Consider the following 18,275-nt stretch of genomic DNA (forward strand, 5'->3'; position numbering starts at 1 on the left):
AAAGTTATGATAATGGTGTGATCGTATGAACCCAACTTCTATCACTGAGTAATCTACAGATACAGGAAAGACCCAGGTGCACATTTGTCTGGTAGATCCGCATAAAGTAGTACTTTTTAAATTTTTATTTATTTTCTTGCATTGCTGGATAGGTTAGTCGCCAGTTCCGAATGGGTGATGTTATTAAATATTGTTATTAAATATTTCTCTTATTAACATTGATTAGGGTCATGGTAGCCTCACAGACTCTCTAACTTGCAAAAACAAAAAAGGTATGAGAGGTTGGATGAAATAAATGTCAGCCCTTTAGGTCTTCTTTTATTGACTGCCTACAAGCTGCTCTCTGCAATGTCAATCGGAGCTACAGTAAAAACGTTTTTTAAAAAGCATACGTACACTAGATTCCTCAGAAATACAGAAATATTAAATTTCTTGATGAATCACTCTTTCATTTAGTCTTACTTTAACCTCTTTCCTATGGGTCAACTTGACCTTACAGCACTTACGCTCTATTACTCAGGAAGAAATTTTATATCAACATCCATAAGTATCCATCAAGAGCTAGTATAATATTGAGCTCTCTTAATAGAAATGGGAGGCCCAAATGTAACATCCTCGCTCCACCAAATGCACTTACATACTAAGAAATGGGCCAATACACTGGTTGTGATGACTAATATCTCTAATCCTAGCTACTCAGGAGCTAGAGACTGGGAAGTTTGTAGTTTAAGCCCAGCTATGGCAAAAATATCCATAAGAAATCATCTCAAACAAAAAAGCTTGGCACAGTGGTAAGTTACCTGCTATCCCAGCTATGTGGGAAGTGGAAAGTTGGAGAATCATAATCTACGTCAGCTCCAGAAAACAAGTGTCTACCTTAAAAAATAACAAAAGCCGAAAACCTAGAAAATTTGGAAGGTTTTGGCTTAGAGAAGAGACATGAAAAGTGCCTCTTTTGTGAGACAGGGCTGACTTATTCTGTGAAGTTCCAGTGGTAGCAAGATTTTCACTGTATTTGATGTTGGTATAATTTGTGGAAGGGAAGGGAAAAAATAAATGGTTTAAATAGGGATACAGATGGACCCATTGCAACAATAAGATGTACAAGACGTTATGTCGAAAAATGAACTTTACAACTTTGGTGGGGGGGGAGGACTAGAGGGGGTTTGGGGGAGGATGGGAAGGGATGGGATGGGAAGGGGAAACAAAGGAGGAGGCTACAATGCTTGATAAGAAATGTACTCATTATCTTGCCCATGTAATTGTAACACCTCTGTGCAGTATTTTCACAATAAAAAAAAAAAAGAAAAAAAAGATGAATTTCACCTCAGCATGAGAAAAATTCTCTCAGTCGGGACATTTTCAAAGAAATTCCTCTCTCTCTTGCAAAGGCAAGAACTGCCTGATGGAAGTAGCAATGCCATAAGGATGGGAGATGACTCATATGGCATTTTTCTGGGCTCTGGGGTTATGTAGGGGCTTTTATTTCCATAGTTAGGGACCATGTAGTTTCCTCAGAGTTTTTTTTTCTTTTTCTTTGATTGGATTTGTTCTACTCTACGACATGAAATAAGTTCAAGATAGCAAAAGACACAGGCAGCAAACAGCACAGCAAAATAATTCATCACTGTGACTCACTTGAGTAACTCTAATTCCGATTTCTCAATCTATCACATGACAACGCTAGACAAATATTTTCTCCTGCTTCCTACCTTCCAATGTTATTAAGTAGGACTACCTTTCCCCTGAAACGGACTTGCTACAGCAACTCAAAAGCCAAATATGTTCCTCTAGTCACGTCAAAAATCTCCCCCTAGCTATGACCCAGGCTTCAGCCTTGGTCCTCCTGTTTGTTGACACCATGCCTCCAGAAAGGAAAGATAACCCTGACCTTTGGGAACTGGGAAGTGCCTCATCCCCATCTTTAAAGCATTGTGTTTTAAGGCATTGAGGACGTGAGCAGCTAAATGCTCATGACTGTGGTCACGGAGCCAAGACACAACTTTCTGCCTTGCTCCACTATTAAAGAGTAGTTAGACTACAAAAAGCACTCAAAATAATTTACTGTTTAAATTACGTAATTTACCCTGGCTCTGAAAGTGTTAGAAAAGTACAGTAGGTTCAAATAAAGCTTTTAAACAATTATCTTTAGAAACATCTTAGTAAAAAGAGATTTTTCTCTTTCCTAGCTTAGGACCTGGACTATACATAGTTAGGACCCACTCAAGGATATCCAACATTATGGGTACAGAAGATTAGACATATTGGAGAATATATTAATAATATATCCCCTACACACACATACACAAGAAAGAGCCCGCAAGCCTAGCCTGCTCTTACCATTGCATTGGCAGCAGAATGGTTCATCTGGTAATGAGCTGCCTTAAGTCTGGCTTGCAAGTGTGGAGGAGGATGAAAGTACTTGCACTTCTCACGGGAGCATCGACCTTTAATGTAATCCATGCAGATCGTCACAGTGTTATCAGTCACTTCAATCATGGAAGGATCTGTAGGGTGTGCATAGCGGCACTCACTCTCCCCACGAGTACAATTTCCACGCTGAAACTCACGGCAAACCTTAAAAGGAAGTGACACCCACATACATCACAATGATTACTACAAGGTGGCTTTTATTTACTTTGCTTTCTTTTACTTGATATACACATTTAGATATTTTTTCAGGAAACTTCTATAAAGGTGGAAGGATAATGCACAAAGCCATAGTCACGGTAAGATAGAAACAAAGATCATTGCTTTTTTTTTCTTTTCTGTTGTTTTGGTGCCAGTACTGGGGTTTGAACTCAGGGACTAGGTGCCGTCCTTTAGCTATTTGTGGTTGTTGTTGTGCAAGGCTGCTGCTCTACCACTTCAGGCATAGCTCCACTTCTGGCTTTATTTTTTGGTGGTTAATTGTACATAAGATTCTCATGCACTTTCTGATCTGGGCTCCAGCTGATGTTGAACCTCAGTCGTGTCAGACCTCAGCCTCCTCAGTAGCTAGGTTTATAGGTGTGAGCTACTGGCACCTGGTGACAATGTCTATTCCAAGGTACAAACTTCCATTCTTAACCAGGCACCAGTCTCACACCTATAATTCTAGCTAATCAGGCTGAGATCTGAGGATTATGGTTCAAAGACAGCTTGAGCAGAAAAGTCTGTGTCACTCTTATCTCCAATAAACTATGCAGAAAAAGCCAGAAGTGGTGCTGTGGCTCAAGTGGTAGAACAATAGCCTTAAGCACAAAGAGGCTCAGGGACTGCAAGTAGGCCCTGAGTTCAAATCTCAGGACTGGCAAAAAAATAATAACAACAAACAAAAAAACTTTCATTCTTTGCAAAGTGTGTTAGTTTGCCTTCCATTGACATAAAAGTACTTAAAGTGATGTTTAAAACCAATTTTAACTCTCCAGCTAATACACAGACTCAGATGTAATTAGATTTTTACAAGGTCTAAGGTGAGTCTTTATCACATAGTAAGGAACTAGGAGGTTCACACTGCCAACTTGTGAACCATGAATGAGTTACATGTATAATCAGATTCCATTACAATTAATGGCCAGGCATTTATTGGGCTGCCAATGGAGAAGACTAAGAAATCAACTTGTTTCAAAGAATGACAATTAAGGGAAAAAAATGGAAGGACTTCAATAAATGAAATTTCTTTTAGGTTCTTTAGGTATCATGGGATATTTACTATGCAGCATATGTTAGACATGATATTCATTTACATCCTATGTTCATGTAGCTTTAAATTCTGTAATCATATGGAGTTAGATTCAGAAATTTTTTTCAGTTTACTACTCTACCAAGTAGAGACACAGTAAAAAAAATACTTGGTGCTTGAGTAGAGGAACATTTCTACCCACACACCCTGTGCTACTGCAAAGTTTATGGTGAAGTGCACTTACAATATTCACCGGCCTACTGTGTAGCTGAATCTGTGCATTTCCTAACAAGGTCTAACTGCAGTAGGAAAAAAAAATTAGGTGTACTTATTTAAAACATTCAACACATTAGGCTCTGAAAAAAATGGTACTTTTTCCATAAGGTTAAATCCATCTTTCAGTATTTACATAGTTCTTCACAGTTACCTCCAATTTATCTGAACGTATTGGTTTGTGGGCAGTAACTCCTGACAATGCAAGAGCTGGATTTCCAGAAATCAGAACAGGTGTATTTGGTAACAGTTCAGCAGGAATCAGGCTCATTCCAGGATGAGGTATGTAAGGATTGATAGCCATCGATGGATTAGCTGCAAGTGATGGATTCATAGGAAAAGAAGTCTGTATGTTTAAAAAAGAATGAGAGACAAAAAAACAAGTTAGAGATGAACATATTTTTATATTTTGACACAAGAAGATATTCCTGTAGAAATACTAGAATTTTTTTTGAGGGGGGGAGGGATGGTCGTGGGGCCTGAACACTGGGCCTGGGCACTGTCCCTCAGCTCTTCAGCTCAAGGCTGGCACTCTACCACTTCAGCGCCTCTTCAAGCTTTTTCTGCTTATGTGTTGGTGAGGAATCAAACCCAGGGTTTCATGCATGCAAGACAAGACTCTACCACTGAGCCACCTTCCCAGCCCCAAATACTAGAATTTCTTAAGCCTCAGTTATGCCACTAATTTTTTTTGCATGATTTATTTGGAGTCATTATTACTATTATTATTTAATATCTTTATGCGCTTCTAAAAAGGAGTTGCCATTTAACAAAGCAGATAATGAATACTAATGTCACCCCTTTCAACATTCTTACCCATCCATTCCAACTTACCCTTTCCTTTCTTAATTTTTCAGTCTATACACTGAATTCATGACTACGTTCTCCCTTCCCTTCTGCTCTTCAGTCATCTATCCCTTTCCCCACGGACTTATCACATCCCTTGAAAGTACTCACTACTTGGCACTTGTTTTGTTGAGCTTTGATTTTGCTTTTCTAAGAAGTTACACTATTATAGTCAGTATTAAAAACATTCTTTTTCAGTAACAAATTTCTTGGTAAGATGATAAAACAGGCCACTTGAGTTTTACCTTTCCTGAATTAGCCAAATGAAATCTCACTCTTTCTGATGTGCTTCTTTCTAGTACTTGCCCTTTATATGGAACAATGTGCCAATGATGGCACATAAGTAGACCATCTCTCGTTTCCTCACACAAGCATGGTCTTGCAAGTGGACTTTAAGAGAGTCCCCTTCCTTTTGCAGCCTTTCTCTTCTTCCCCACCAACAATGCTATGCTCTAAGGTTGCTTATACTGCTAAATTCTGATCTTCCAAATTCTCTTGGTCCACCGACATTTATGACAGCAGCAAGGAGTTGGGAAAGAAAACAGTAGATTGGAGAAAGTCAGTACTTTAACAACTTCTTGCCATATACCCTAAAATGAGATTGGCATGGTCATTGTATATTCTTTTTTTTAAACTTGAGGTCCTATTTCACAAGGGAACCTGACTTGTCTAGACTTGTCTTTATCTAGGGACCAGATGATGCAGTTCAAATGGAGGCTCTTAAAATGCTAGAGGGATCACTGTAGGGCTAGAAAAGATAAGATAACAAGATTGTATGGTGCTCAATCTACAAAATAGCTTGTAAATAAAAGCCTTAGAAATTCAAAGGGCTATTACTGATTTATCTGTCTTTAAAAATCCTAGATTCAAAGAATTTGATAGGTGCAAGGCCTTTATTATCTGTTACCACATAACTTTACCCTTCTGGTTTCCAGTTTATTCCATTGGAGCCTGTTATCTTCTCCATGTGGTTATTATCATTTCTTTCATAGCTCTCTGTCTCCCTCAGAGCACCCAAGGTTTAGTGAATGATTTTGTAAATATGTGTGGTAAGTTTGAAAAATAAATGCTAACAGGTTAATAAATGATGAATGAATATTTTGGTAGTGACTCAATAAGGTTAGTGTTTCACTGTGTATTACTGATCTTGTGTGTTCTTTCATTTTCTTTTTGTGTCTTTCACTAGAAACACCATAAGGGCACTGCATTGTCATACAGAACCCATACATGGAAAATCTGATTAATAGCAATTGCTCTCAATACAGAAAGAACAGGAGCCTGTGGAGCCTGGAAGGAGCAACACATATGCCCTTCCCCACCCTCCACAAGGACTTGAAATTTTCACCAGTAGAGCATTTCCCTAAAGGCCAGTATTATAAGTTAAATTTGACTTACTTGGAAGTGCCTCCTTCCTTACCATTCCATCTTAGGAGGATTTACCAAATTGTTTCATTCATATGGTAGGAAGGACAGAAAGATCCTGGCCCCAAAGAATTCATAAGATTCACCAAGGGCAAACTGAAAAGGCACCATAGCTAAGAGCTTAAGAGGGAAGTACAACAATGGTGCCTTAGAGTCCTCCAAGAAGGGGAATTAAGTGTGAGGACAAATAGCTGAGGGCTTATCCAACCAAATAAGACTTCTGATATAAAAGGAACTTGTCAAAGTTCACGTTGAATGAGATACAAAACCCTAGGAATTAGCTGATGTGACATTATTTGATTTAATAAGAAGGAAATCTCTTGGAGACAGTTACCCAGGCATGCTTCAACAACAAGGAGGACTTTACTAACTCGGTGATTCAGTCATTTTCAAAATCAAGAATCTCTGATGGTAAAAACTCCACATGTGGTAGTCTTTGTTTTACTTTTTGTTTGCTCACTTTTGAGGTAATTTTCTCATTGAAGTCACTATTTGCATTCTCCTACATGCTTTTGTTTTTCTTCCTAAAACTGGAAAAGCATCATCATTACATCTATTAACTATTGAACTGAAACAAAGACCAGACATGGGTGGATTTTCTAGAATGAAATAAAATCATTAATCACTAAAAATTCACTTTAATTAGTGATTAATATTTAAGGCCAAGGAACCTGTAACCAAACCTCTTTTTATGATAGTTCTGCACTTCTGTAGTTTTTTTTTTCTTTTCATTTTATGAGTGACTCAGCAAGGAAAATGTTTGGGACAACTTTGCTTTCTTTGGAAAATACAACTATTTAAGTCTTTTATGTGTTCCAAGTGTATCAACAAAAGCTGTAAATAATCACTGTATAAAAAAATGTGAGCGACTTGTTGAAAATGTTTATATCTTTTTATACAGTGCAGTCTTTCAATTTTAAAATTATTACTGCACCTTTCATAACCTTTTCTTCCATGAGTATAAATTTCACTCTATGATACTATTTATTAAAAAGAAAGCTCTTTCGCTCACAGCCCAGGGGCAGAGGGAGGAGCTCCTGAGTACTGACTTATTTTCAAATAGACATTTCTGTTTTCTTACTGTCACCTCTGCCTCAGGGTAACTATTCCATTTCACAAATTTGAACACTCAAAGGCTTAGCTTTGACTAACAGCTATGGGTTAAGTGAAGCAGCCTGCAAATTTATACATTCAACTTCAATAAGCAACTTAATCCCACTTCTATCTCTATCACGGCTCTTCATGTCAATTGAGCTAACATGAACCTATCTGTGTGTTAATCCTTGTTTTAAAGAAGAATGTTGTTTTTATGGTGCTGGGAATAGAACCCAGGGCTTCATGCATGCAAAGTACAAGCTGTACTGCTGGGCTATACACTCAAGCCTTAAAACAATATTCTTAGTACATTGAATTTCATATATCTTTATAGCCTGAAGTAGTCAGTATCTTTAGTATTTAAATAATGTCTTTAAAACATGTAAATCTGAATGGAAACTATTTACTAAATATTTAAAATTTAACAAAGATTACCCTCCCAGAATCAGAGGTGTGGATCCTCCTCTTTCTGAGGTTTACACAACAGTAAGAGTGATGAAGAGCACTGACTTTAATAAAGTCGATTTCTCTAGTCGTATTACCTCTTAAGATAGGAATCTCTATGAGTTTTTGGTGGCTTACATAGGCCTAGGAACTATAGTCACTTGGGATATGCCTCCAAAAATTCCTTAAATGTCTTCAGAACAGTGGCTACAAACTTCTTTTTATTAGCCTCAGACTTTTCTGAGAATCAGGTGAAAAGGACAGAACATTCATACCCATAGAAAAACTCCTATATGCACAAAATATCATACATAATCTTAAGAAGTTCAAGGATCACAGGACATTCACTCCTGGTTCAGGGCTCAGAAGCTAAATGCTCTGGGGTATAGATTCAAAAGCCAGGGTCCCTAGGCCAATTTTGAAATAGTCCTGTTTTTGCATAGCTAGAAATCTGGAGGTTTTTTTTTTGCAATTTTAAGTGGTTGAAAAAATTAAAAGAATAATATTTGTAACATCTCAAATTCTTTTTGTCTCACAGTTTATTTAGCCATGGGTAATTAAAAAAAACCAAACTTAATAGTCTATATATAGTGTTCCAAAGTTCATAAGTAATCAACCTTAATTCCACTCTCTATAAAAGTTGAGGGCTTTTGTTTTGTTTTCAAGTTTTATGTGTGTGTGTGTGTGTGTGTGTGTGTGTGTGTGTGTGTGTATGTCTGTGTGTGTGTGTGTGTGAGAGAGAGAGAGAGAGAGAAAGAGAGGGAGTATAGGGGACAGAGTAAAGAGGAAGAAAACAAGCAAAGAAACCCCAAGGATATTTTCCATGCTAAAAGTATCCCACAGGAATTCTTATCCTCTTGTAATTTTGTTTTTCCTTTTGTTAAATATAAAAATAATGAAAAAAATCATCCAAGAAACAAACTCCACAATATATATATAATACATCAATTTGGTAGCTGCCTCTGTATATTCTGAAAAACCTATTTTCTCTCTACATTCACGAATTCTTTTAATACTTAAAAGTTTTCACTTAGGCTTACAGAATAGAAAATATTCTGGATCGTAAAGACTGACTTCAGGGGACATTTTTAAAAAGGAAAAACAATTTTTGAAAAATAAACTTCTTTGCACCCAGATTGGGAAATAAAAAACTGGCGTAGTAGTGTGTGTGTGTGTGTGTGTGTGTGTGTGTGTGTGTGTGTGTGTGTGTGTGTGTGTGTGTGTGTGTGTATGTGTGTGTGTGTAGCATTAACCTCTTTTATCTTTTGGTTTAATTTTTTTAACTCTTCCATGAAGTGAGGAAAATAATGAAAAATATTAATCATCTACACAAGTAAATAATATTTTTTCATAGATAACTAGTGCAAGACAGGAGCATGTGTTACCTTCAGAGTTCAGCCTTTGCTCAGTACATGCTGGAACCATACACAAAGGGGAAAAAAGACTGGGTAACCAGACATGATAAAATATAGTCTTCATATTCTATACCAGTTAATCTTTCATTATCTCCAACAGAACTTGTAGTTACCTCATTGATATTCAACATTGGTTTCAAGTACTGATGGATAAGTATGAAATATATTGTTAATGAAATGCTATGTTGGCCTAAAGGCCAGTAAATAATTGGGGATTTTCCTTCTCTGAAATCCTGTCTGAAGGTAGACAACTAACACTTTCTCTGACACAAGAATAAATATTTAGTAACAATTTGTTGACTCAATTTTAATATCAAAAATAGCTCTCAAAATATACTAGCATTCATAATACCTTTCTTTTGCTGTTCACTTGCAAGTATTTCTATAATATAAAAAGAAACAAGATCCTGCCAGGCACCCATGGCTCATACCTGTAACCCTAGCTACTCAGGAGGCTGAGATCTGAGGATCACAGTTCAAAGCCAGCCTGGGCAGGAAAGGCTGGGACTCTTATTTCCAATAAACCACTCAGAAAACCAGAAGTGGCACTGTGGCTCAAGTAGTAGAGCACTTGCCTTGAGGTGAAGAGCTGAGGGACAGCGCCCAAGCCCAGAGTTCAAGTCCTACACCAACCAATAAAAAAGAAACAAGACCCTTTTACTTTTTGTTGTGATTCTTTCTGTGCTTAGATGATTCCAAAGCACTAATACCTAATTTTAGTTTCTATCATACTTCACTGACCATATAGAACAGTTAGTGAATAATCAGTATTTCACTGATTTTATTTGATCATTTCCATACTTTTTGAATGAAGCTGCCAAAGGCAGGCTGTAGAAGGCCCATATAACCTCTAGACTAGTTAGCTGGTCCCTCAATAATCGAGAGTTAACTTTATAAATAGATACAAACTGATAGTGATGTTTATGTAGTAATCATTCTTGTTAATGAATAATAAGTCACCGTGGCCCTAGAGAGAACTAAGAAAAAAAAAGATCAAGGGTCAAAGTGAATAAATGCCCTCCTGTTATACTAGGCTTTTCTGACCTTAATATTTCTGTCTACAAGAAAGAAGCATTAAAGACAGGCAGTTAGGCACATGGTCAATAGATTATTGTGGGCACAAGTGGTATGAAGAACGGTAGCAAGAGAGTATAAAGCATGGTTTTCCTTTATTGAATAGAAGGAGAAGCTACCACAGAAGGCCAGGAATAATAACAGAGTACCTAAACACAGATCAGTGTAGGAAAGAACCAATGACTTCTTACATAGGCAGTAGCTTGTCATAACCAAGATCATTTTGACTGTTCTGAAACATTAACAGGAACTGATCTAAAATCATTTGTTGGGTATTGCCATGTAAACCACAATGACAATTCAATTAATTTTAGTATTCCAGTAGGAAAAGGAAAACTATTATAAAAACCAGGTATGCATTGTGGCGATTTCACAAGTGTACCCTCTTCTCCAAACTCACCAACTTATACACATTGACTATATGTAGCTTTTTAAAGATAGCTTAAAAAAAGAATCAAGTTATATCTCAGTTTTTTGTTTGGGTACTGGCCTTGGAACTTGAACTCAGGGTCTGGATGCTGTCCCTGAGCTTTTTTGGCTGAAAGCTAACACTCTACCCCTTGAGCCACAGCTCCACTTCCATCTTTTTGATGGTTAATTGAGATAAGAGTCTCACAGACTTTCCTGCCTGGGCTGGCTTCAAGCCACGATCCTCAAATCTCACCCTCCTGAATAGCTAGGATTACAGGTGTGAGCCTGGCAAGTACAGGTTTTTACATGGGTCTCCTAAGAAGCCCTAAGAGTGACAAACTTCTGGATCATTCCTATGTACACAAGAGGATTTTTAAATAACAAAAAAATTATTCATTACCAATGTTTGTCAACTCTTGATTTTATTATTTCATTTGTCTTCTCTCAGAGACCAAGTTTTTCACGAGCCCTCCCTAATCCTAGCTTTCATCTAATTTGTGCTCATCAGCAAGTAATTCTAAGGTAGCTGGCTGACAGCTGTGACTGACTATGAACAGGGAAGCTAACAGGCCCACACAGTCTTCTTAATATCACACTCTAACTAACTGAGATAACCAGCCCCTGAGGAGGAAGACATAGAATGGGCCAAGAGGAGATTTTTATTTAATATATCCCAGGAGAAAATATAAAAGAGAAAAAAGGAGACAATGCTGAGATTACTACTCTCTAAAACATTGAACAATGTAAAAGATACAATGTACAAATAACCTCTGTTTGACTGCTAATATACAGTACTTCCATTTCACTTTTTTTTTGTCCCATTAAGGGCTTGAACTCGGGGCCTATGAACTGTTGCTGAGCTTTTCGCTTGAGGTTAATGATCTAGTACTTTAGTCACAGGTTCACTTCCACTTTTTTGGTGGTTATTTGGCAATAAGGGTCTTATGGACTTTCTTGCCTGGATGGCTTCAAACTAGGGTCCTCAGATCTCAGCTTCCTCAGTAGCTAGGACTATAGGTGTGAGCCACCAGCATCCTTTTATAGACATTGTTAGGACCTTATTCAGAAACTTAGACATCATGCAAATGAGGGGGTCTTGAACCTTCATTCTACCTCTGGGAGCAATGTTTGTTGAACAAATAAATAATATATGCTTCAGTTGCTGTATCTAAAAGTAAAACCTTAGCTTTTAAGAATGCATCTTGTCTACTGGGCAAAGTTCTGATTTTCTTGATTTAATTACTTAAATATTTTAAACATGTCAAAACTCTCTAATTTAAATTTCCATTAAACAGGACTTTATTAAAAATTAAAATTAAAAATTAAAACTATAGTTTTTTGTTTTTTTGTTTTTGTCGGTTGTGGGGCCTGAACTCTGGGCCTGGGCGCTGTCCTTCAGCTCTTCAGCTCAAGGCGAGCACTCTACCACTTGAGCCATAGCACCACTTCCAAAAATTAAAAATATAGTAAAGAAGAAATTTTGAGCTCATACCATAGTAGCACTCCATGGGTATGATTTAGTCAAACGCAGTCAATGTGGAACTTCATTTGATAATGACAATTAGATCACATAATGCCTGCCTTCTACTTACTTGAACATTTTTTTTTTAAAAAGTCACATTACAAAACATCTAAAGTCGAACTCCAAGACATGAACACAAGAGGCTTTTCTTTGTTGTTTTTAATGTAATATGTGATTTCTTGTTTCTTTTGTGTGTTCTTCCCCCTATGGCATAACCCCCCATTGTCATTGCATTTGATTTTGGTAACCTGGTTTATTTGAATTAGGGAAGAGAAGGGGAACAACAGAATGGTGACATCAAGGACAAGGGGAGGAAACCAATGCAGCAGCTATATATACAAGACAATATGTTAGACATGATCTGTTCAATTTGGAGAGGGGAGTGGAGGGGAAGGAAAGTAGGAGAAAAATGAGGGAAGAGGTAACAAGTTTGACAAGAAATATACTTATTACCTTGCTTATGTAACTGTAACTCCTCTGTACATCACCTTGACAATAAAAATGTTTTTCAAAAATAAATAAATAAGTAATAAATTTAAAAAACATCTAAAGTAAACATACAAAGATAAGAAAGCTAAGGGACACCATTCTCATTCCATGCCTAGATAAGCTGACAAGCCTGCTTCACAGCAGTCATTAAAATATATTGTAATGTCTCAACTGACCATGAAACTATAGTCTGCCTTCAGTCTTATGGTACCTTGGACCTGGTCCCTATACCCTAGGATTGCAGGAGCCCGTTTTTCTAGAATAACGGACATACTTTTCTTTCTCAGTAAGTCCACAAAATGTTTGGCTCACTTTTTCACAGTAATTTTATTTTTTTGCTGGTCCTGGAGCTTAAACCCAGAGCCTAGGTACTGTCCCTGAGCCTCTTTGTGTTCAAGGTTAGTGCTTTACCACTTGAGCAACAGTGCCACTTCCATCTTTTTCTGAGCAGTTTATTGGAGATACGAGTCTCACGGGCTTTCCTGTCTGGGCTAGCTTCCAACCTGTGATCCTTAGATGTTAGCCTCTTGAGTAGCTAGGATTATAGGCATGAGCCACTGGTGTCCAGCTCACAGTAATTTTTATAAAATGGCCATAACTATATCTTGGTGAGGCAAGGAGATTATCCTCTTGTTTTCAATCATTTAACTACTTATTTTCAAAAATTAAAAAGAAAGTATTTTCCAATTTTATCTGAAGTCCCTAAAAGCATTTTCATAGACTAATGTTATCACCTCTCTTCTATTTAAGTAGAGTATAAGGTTAAAAAATAGGGTCTTAACACCTGTAATCCTAGGTACTGGAGAGGCCAAGAGTGGGAAGTTCAAGGTTCAAGGCTAGCAGAGGAAGGAAAGTTCTTGAGACCTTATCTTGAAAATAAGCAGCAAAGAGCAGAGTGTGAATACAGAGATACTGCACCAGCCTAGCAAGAATGAGGTTCTGACTTCAAACCCCAATAGTGCAAAAATTGAGATCTAAAAACAGTATAGAAGTTAATATTATTTCCTTTCTTCCTACCTACTTGATCTTATTTTTTTCCTTTGAAGTGTTATGTCACCTTCATATCTTACTCTATTAATGTTTGATAAACATATAATCCTGGTCCTGCAAAATATATTGGTAAACAGAATTACATAGATGATGTAAAATGGCAGGCAGGGATCCAGAAAGTCCTCAGATGATTCAATCTGAGATAAAGGAAATTCATGGAGTGTGTCCTTGTTTATCATCTTTGTGGTTTGGACTCTATAACCTATCCATAATGGAAGGCTTAAAAGTGTACAGCAAAACTAGAGGGCAATGTGCTGAACCGCTTCCTCTGTATAAGTCATCAGATGAATACGCTCCCATGGGTCAAGTCTCCTTCCATGTGAATCATCAAATTCGAAGAGAGAAACTAAAGGGTTTTCCCTGATATCAACAAGTCTAGATATACAAGAATGCCTAAAGAAACATACTTTAATATTCAGTTTATACAGACACAGTTCACATCCAGTAGTGATATACTTCACTAAACTTCCTTGTAAAAAAACTGAAATAAAAATGTTTTAGTTTTGCTGGAGAGTAAGCCAGTGTGACTACTTCTGAACTTTTCTACAGTGCTCATATTTGTCACCTGACTATGCAAAGGGAAGTTCCTAGACATATATATATATATACATACACATACATATATATGTGTTGTAAACATCAGAAACCGTCTCTTAAAATGCACTGGAAAATATTAGAGGTACTCCTTTGTTCCACTTGTTATGCTTCCTTAATAAAGCCAAGGAAAGCCTTTCAGTGGTGGGATTTTATAGCAGTGAATATCAATGAAGAGCTGTTAAACCTAGTGAACAAACTTGCCTGCTACAGCAAGCATTTGTCCCAAATTGACTAGGTGTGGCATTCATTCATTGTTCAGCCACACTGAACACAATCTGTTCTTTAGCTCCCATTCCATTTAGGTTGACATTCCCTTTATCTAGGGGCTTATAATAAGCAAACTACATTCAATTTTGCAAAGGCAGATGTGCTCTTATGGTATCCTAGAAACAAATCAAAGTATGCTTTGTAGAAAGACCTTAAGTTCAAGCCACTGATACAACTGGGTCTTAATGTGCAATCACAGAAATGCAAGGGCTGGCATTAAAAAAAAATAACTGTTAGGGACAAGGAGCAGATTATTTGTAAGGGAGGTGATTGAAAGAGATAAAGAGTTGTTAGGGGGTGACTAGGTACCAGGGAAATTAAATAAAATTATATAGTACTGTTATTATATCAGGATTTTGTAATAAAGAGCTCTTTTCTAGCCACTTAAAAGAATTCACACTAGCTTAATTATGACACACCTACAAAGCAGTTTGTAAGGCCATGCGGGAGGATCATATCGACCACACAGTGTTAAGATTTTTTTGTACACATAATAGCTGCAGAAATTAATCTTTTATCAGTTTCTCACATAGCAACAGCTATCACTGAATAATCTGCAAGGCTTAAAAGAAATTTCTAATTGTTCCTAGGGACTAAATTGTACTCCTGTGAATTGTATCAGTCATTGATTTTTACAGTCTATAATCTGAAATTACACTCAGGAGGAAAAAAATGGAAATGTATTCTGTTATCAAAAGTGTGAGCCAGGTGCCAGTGCCTCATGCATGCAATCCTAAGTACTCAGGAAGCTGAGATTTAAAGACTGAGGTTCAAAGCCAGGGGGGGTAGGTAAGTCTGTGAGACTCTAATCTCCAATTATCCCACCAAAAAGCCAGAAGTAGGAGTGTGCCTCAAGGGATAAAACACCAGCTTTGGGCAAAAAAAAGCAAAGGGACAGCAAAAGGCCCTGAGTTCAAGCCCCAGTTCAGACACACACACACACACACACACACACACACACACACACACACACACACACACACTAGAAAGCACAAGTCAAGAGGCTAAAAGATTTAAAGAATTTCTTATTGGATTATTTCTTAAAGGAAGAAAAACCTCATTTCCATTTCTTAGAATTCATTTTGATAAATATTATTTTATATATTTGTTTTATATGTTACCTATTTATTATATATATTTATATATTTTCAGAGGCACAGAAGTATGCTCCCCTAAGAGTATACTCACTGGATTCATTTTTTTTCTTTTTGCTGGTTCCTTTGGGGTTTTATTTATTTTTATTTTTTTATTGTTCTTACAAAGATGATGGACACAGAGGTTACAGTTATCTTACTGGAGTTTTAAAAATCACTTTTTCATTGTGATCCATCATGATTAATAATTCCTGAAGAACTAAGACTTCCCTCTTCACCCTACTTCACCTTTATGCCCTGCTATCTGATTCCCTCTTAATTGGTGGCCTGAAAATTTCTCTTAACCTTTGAAAAGACATGTGCTCTGTGGTGCTAAAGGATATGCAGGGCTCTATTCTTGTTCACTTTGCAAGTGAGACATCCCATGGTGAGCTGGGCATAGTAACAGTGAGTTCATTGCTTTTTTAAAATCATCAACTTTAGGCGAATATCCCTCTATATCCCATCCGCAGCCCCAGCAACAACACTGTGCATGAGTTCAACTTTTGTGTGTAAGTGTGTGTGAGTGTGTGTGTGTGTGTGTGTGTGTGTGTGTGTGTGTGTGTGTCCATCCTGGTGCTTGAACTCACGGCTTGAGAGCTGTTCCTAAACTAAGTTCTGCAAAGGCAAGCACTCTCCCACTTAAGCCATAACTCCACTTCCATCTTTTTGGTGATTAATTGGAGACACAAACCTCATTGACTTTTCTGCCTGGGCTGACTCCAAAAGGTGATCTTCAGATCTCAGCCTCTTGAGTGTTAGGATTACAAATGTGAGTCACCAGTGCCCCACAATTCAACTTTTTAAAGATTTCCCAAGTGAGTGATATGTACTATTTGTATTTCTCTATCTGGACATTTCACTTAGAATGATGATTTTTAGATAAATCCATGTATCATTTTACAGAGTATATATATATATATATATATATATATATATATATATATATTCATTTTACTGTGTACTTTAAATATATACACTTTTGTCAATATACCTCCATAAAGTGAGGAAACATGTAAAACCTCCCCTCAGTTTATTCCTTATGTATTCACATTTTCAGGGTACATGAAGCATATTCATAGTTCTGTGGTTTAGGTCATATTATTCATAGTTCTGTGGTTTAGGTCATATTATTCTCAGTACCTGAATGCCTTTCCCTTAGTCCCATGGAAGTAAGGAGGAACTATGGCCCCTTAGTGTACAAAACCCTAGGAATGAGTTTCAACATAGAATTTGGCCATATAAGTATTTCTAAAGGCCAAAGGATCTCAAAAGAGGCCTACTGATGACCTGACCACTAATTAATCAGTGTAATTAATCACTGCTGAATTTCAAGGAAAGTTTTTTTTTCTTTTGGTCAAACTAACAGTACAGGATATAAAGCCAACTTATTTCACCTAAATTTGTCTAGACATTTAGTAAGGCGGACCATGGAGCAAAGCTTCAGTGACTCCTCAATTACCACACCACTGGTTGTTGAATTTATGTACACAGATAATGCAAGGTAAAAGGTGCTAGATCCATACCGAGCTCCTGAGATTTTGAGAAGCAGCCTTCTAATGAGTGAGGCTTGCTGGGAGCAGATGGTCTGAGTTATACATTTTTAATGCACCTAAATATTATATACATTTTTCAGCTGTCTATGAGCTTATTATAGTGATTGATTATATGTGTAACAAATAAAGATAATCTAGACCTTTCATGGTTATCTTGTGAATGAGCTAAAGGAAAGGAAGCTAGTTAAAATTAGACTGAGGCACTATGGAGATAAATTTGAGACAGGAACTGCAACAGAAATGGAACAAATTTCATTTCTCTCTGAGAGGTGCCAGACCCAAATCAATGTATATTTCAAGGTAGCCAGATGGGATTAATTTTCAATAGGACAGCATGAACAGATACAGCTTAATTACTTTATAAACTAGTCATCTGAACCCTCACTGATCCACAAAAACACTACATACTTGTCTATGATACCATAGTCTTATTGATTTTTTTTTTTGCCAAGGGAAACTGTAGCTATGTTGAGAAATGGTCACAGATCACAAGAGAGAGGCAAGACAGAATTCAAATAAATGCAACATGGTACCATAGACTAGGCTTTGGCATTATTAATGAAAAACCTGTTGATACCTGAACCAAGCCAAGAGCTTAAATGAAAGTAATGTGGGAAGACCAATTTCTTGGTTCTGGTACATCTACCATGGAAATATAAAATGTTAAAATTAGGGTAAGACTGGGGCATAGTTGAGAAGTAGAATACTTGCTTAGTATGCACAAAGCCGTGAGTTCCATCTTGCAAAGAACAGTTCAGAGCTGGGGCTATGGCCCAGTGGTAGAACCCTTGCCTAGAATGTGTCAGGCACTGAGTTCAATCTCCAGGATCACAGAAAAGATGGGGAAACCTGAGTGAGAGTACTACTGAAACTCTATGCTCTATTTGAAATGTTCCTAATAAGTCTAAAATTATTTTAAAATACATCTTATTAAGAAGCAACAATCACCAAGGAATCAAGGAAATCTGAATCTGTAGCCCAGAGTTCAAAAGTTTCCATGTAATAATAATCAAATAT

The 18,275-nt window shown here is 37.1% G+C and overlaps 1 protein-coding gene across 2 annotated transcripts in view; it reads right to left on the minus strand.

Annotated features, from left to right (window-relative positions):
• The window catches only part of Mbnl3 (muscleblind like splicing regulator 3), a 116,296-nt gene that overhangs the window by 17,485 nt on the left and 80,536 nt on the right, over positions 1-18,275 (minus strand). For both annotated transcript variants that reach the window (XM_042665798.1, XM_042665799.1), the window contains 2 exons: positions 4,092-4,283; positions 2,341-2,577 (listed from right to left, as the gene is read on the minus strand). In XM_042665798.1, coding sequence (XP_042521732.1) covers positions 2,341-2,577; positions 4,092-4,283 — 429 coding nt within the window. The remainder of the gene's footprint in view (positions 1-2,340; positions 2,578-4,091; positions 4,284-18,275) is intronic.

Source organism: Dipodomys spectabilis, unplaced genomic scaffold (genome assembly GCF_019054845.1).
Source record: "Dipodomys spectabilis isolate Male_0828 unplaced genomic scaffold, ASM1905484v1 ptg000347l, whole genome shotgun sequence".
Classification (NCBI taxonomy): Eukaryota; Metazoa; Chordata; class Mammalia; order Rodentia; family Heteromyidae; genus Dipodomys; species Dipodomys spectabilis.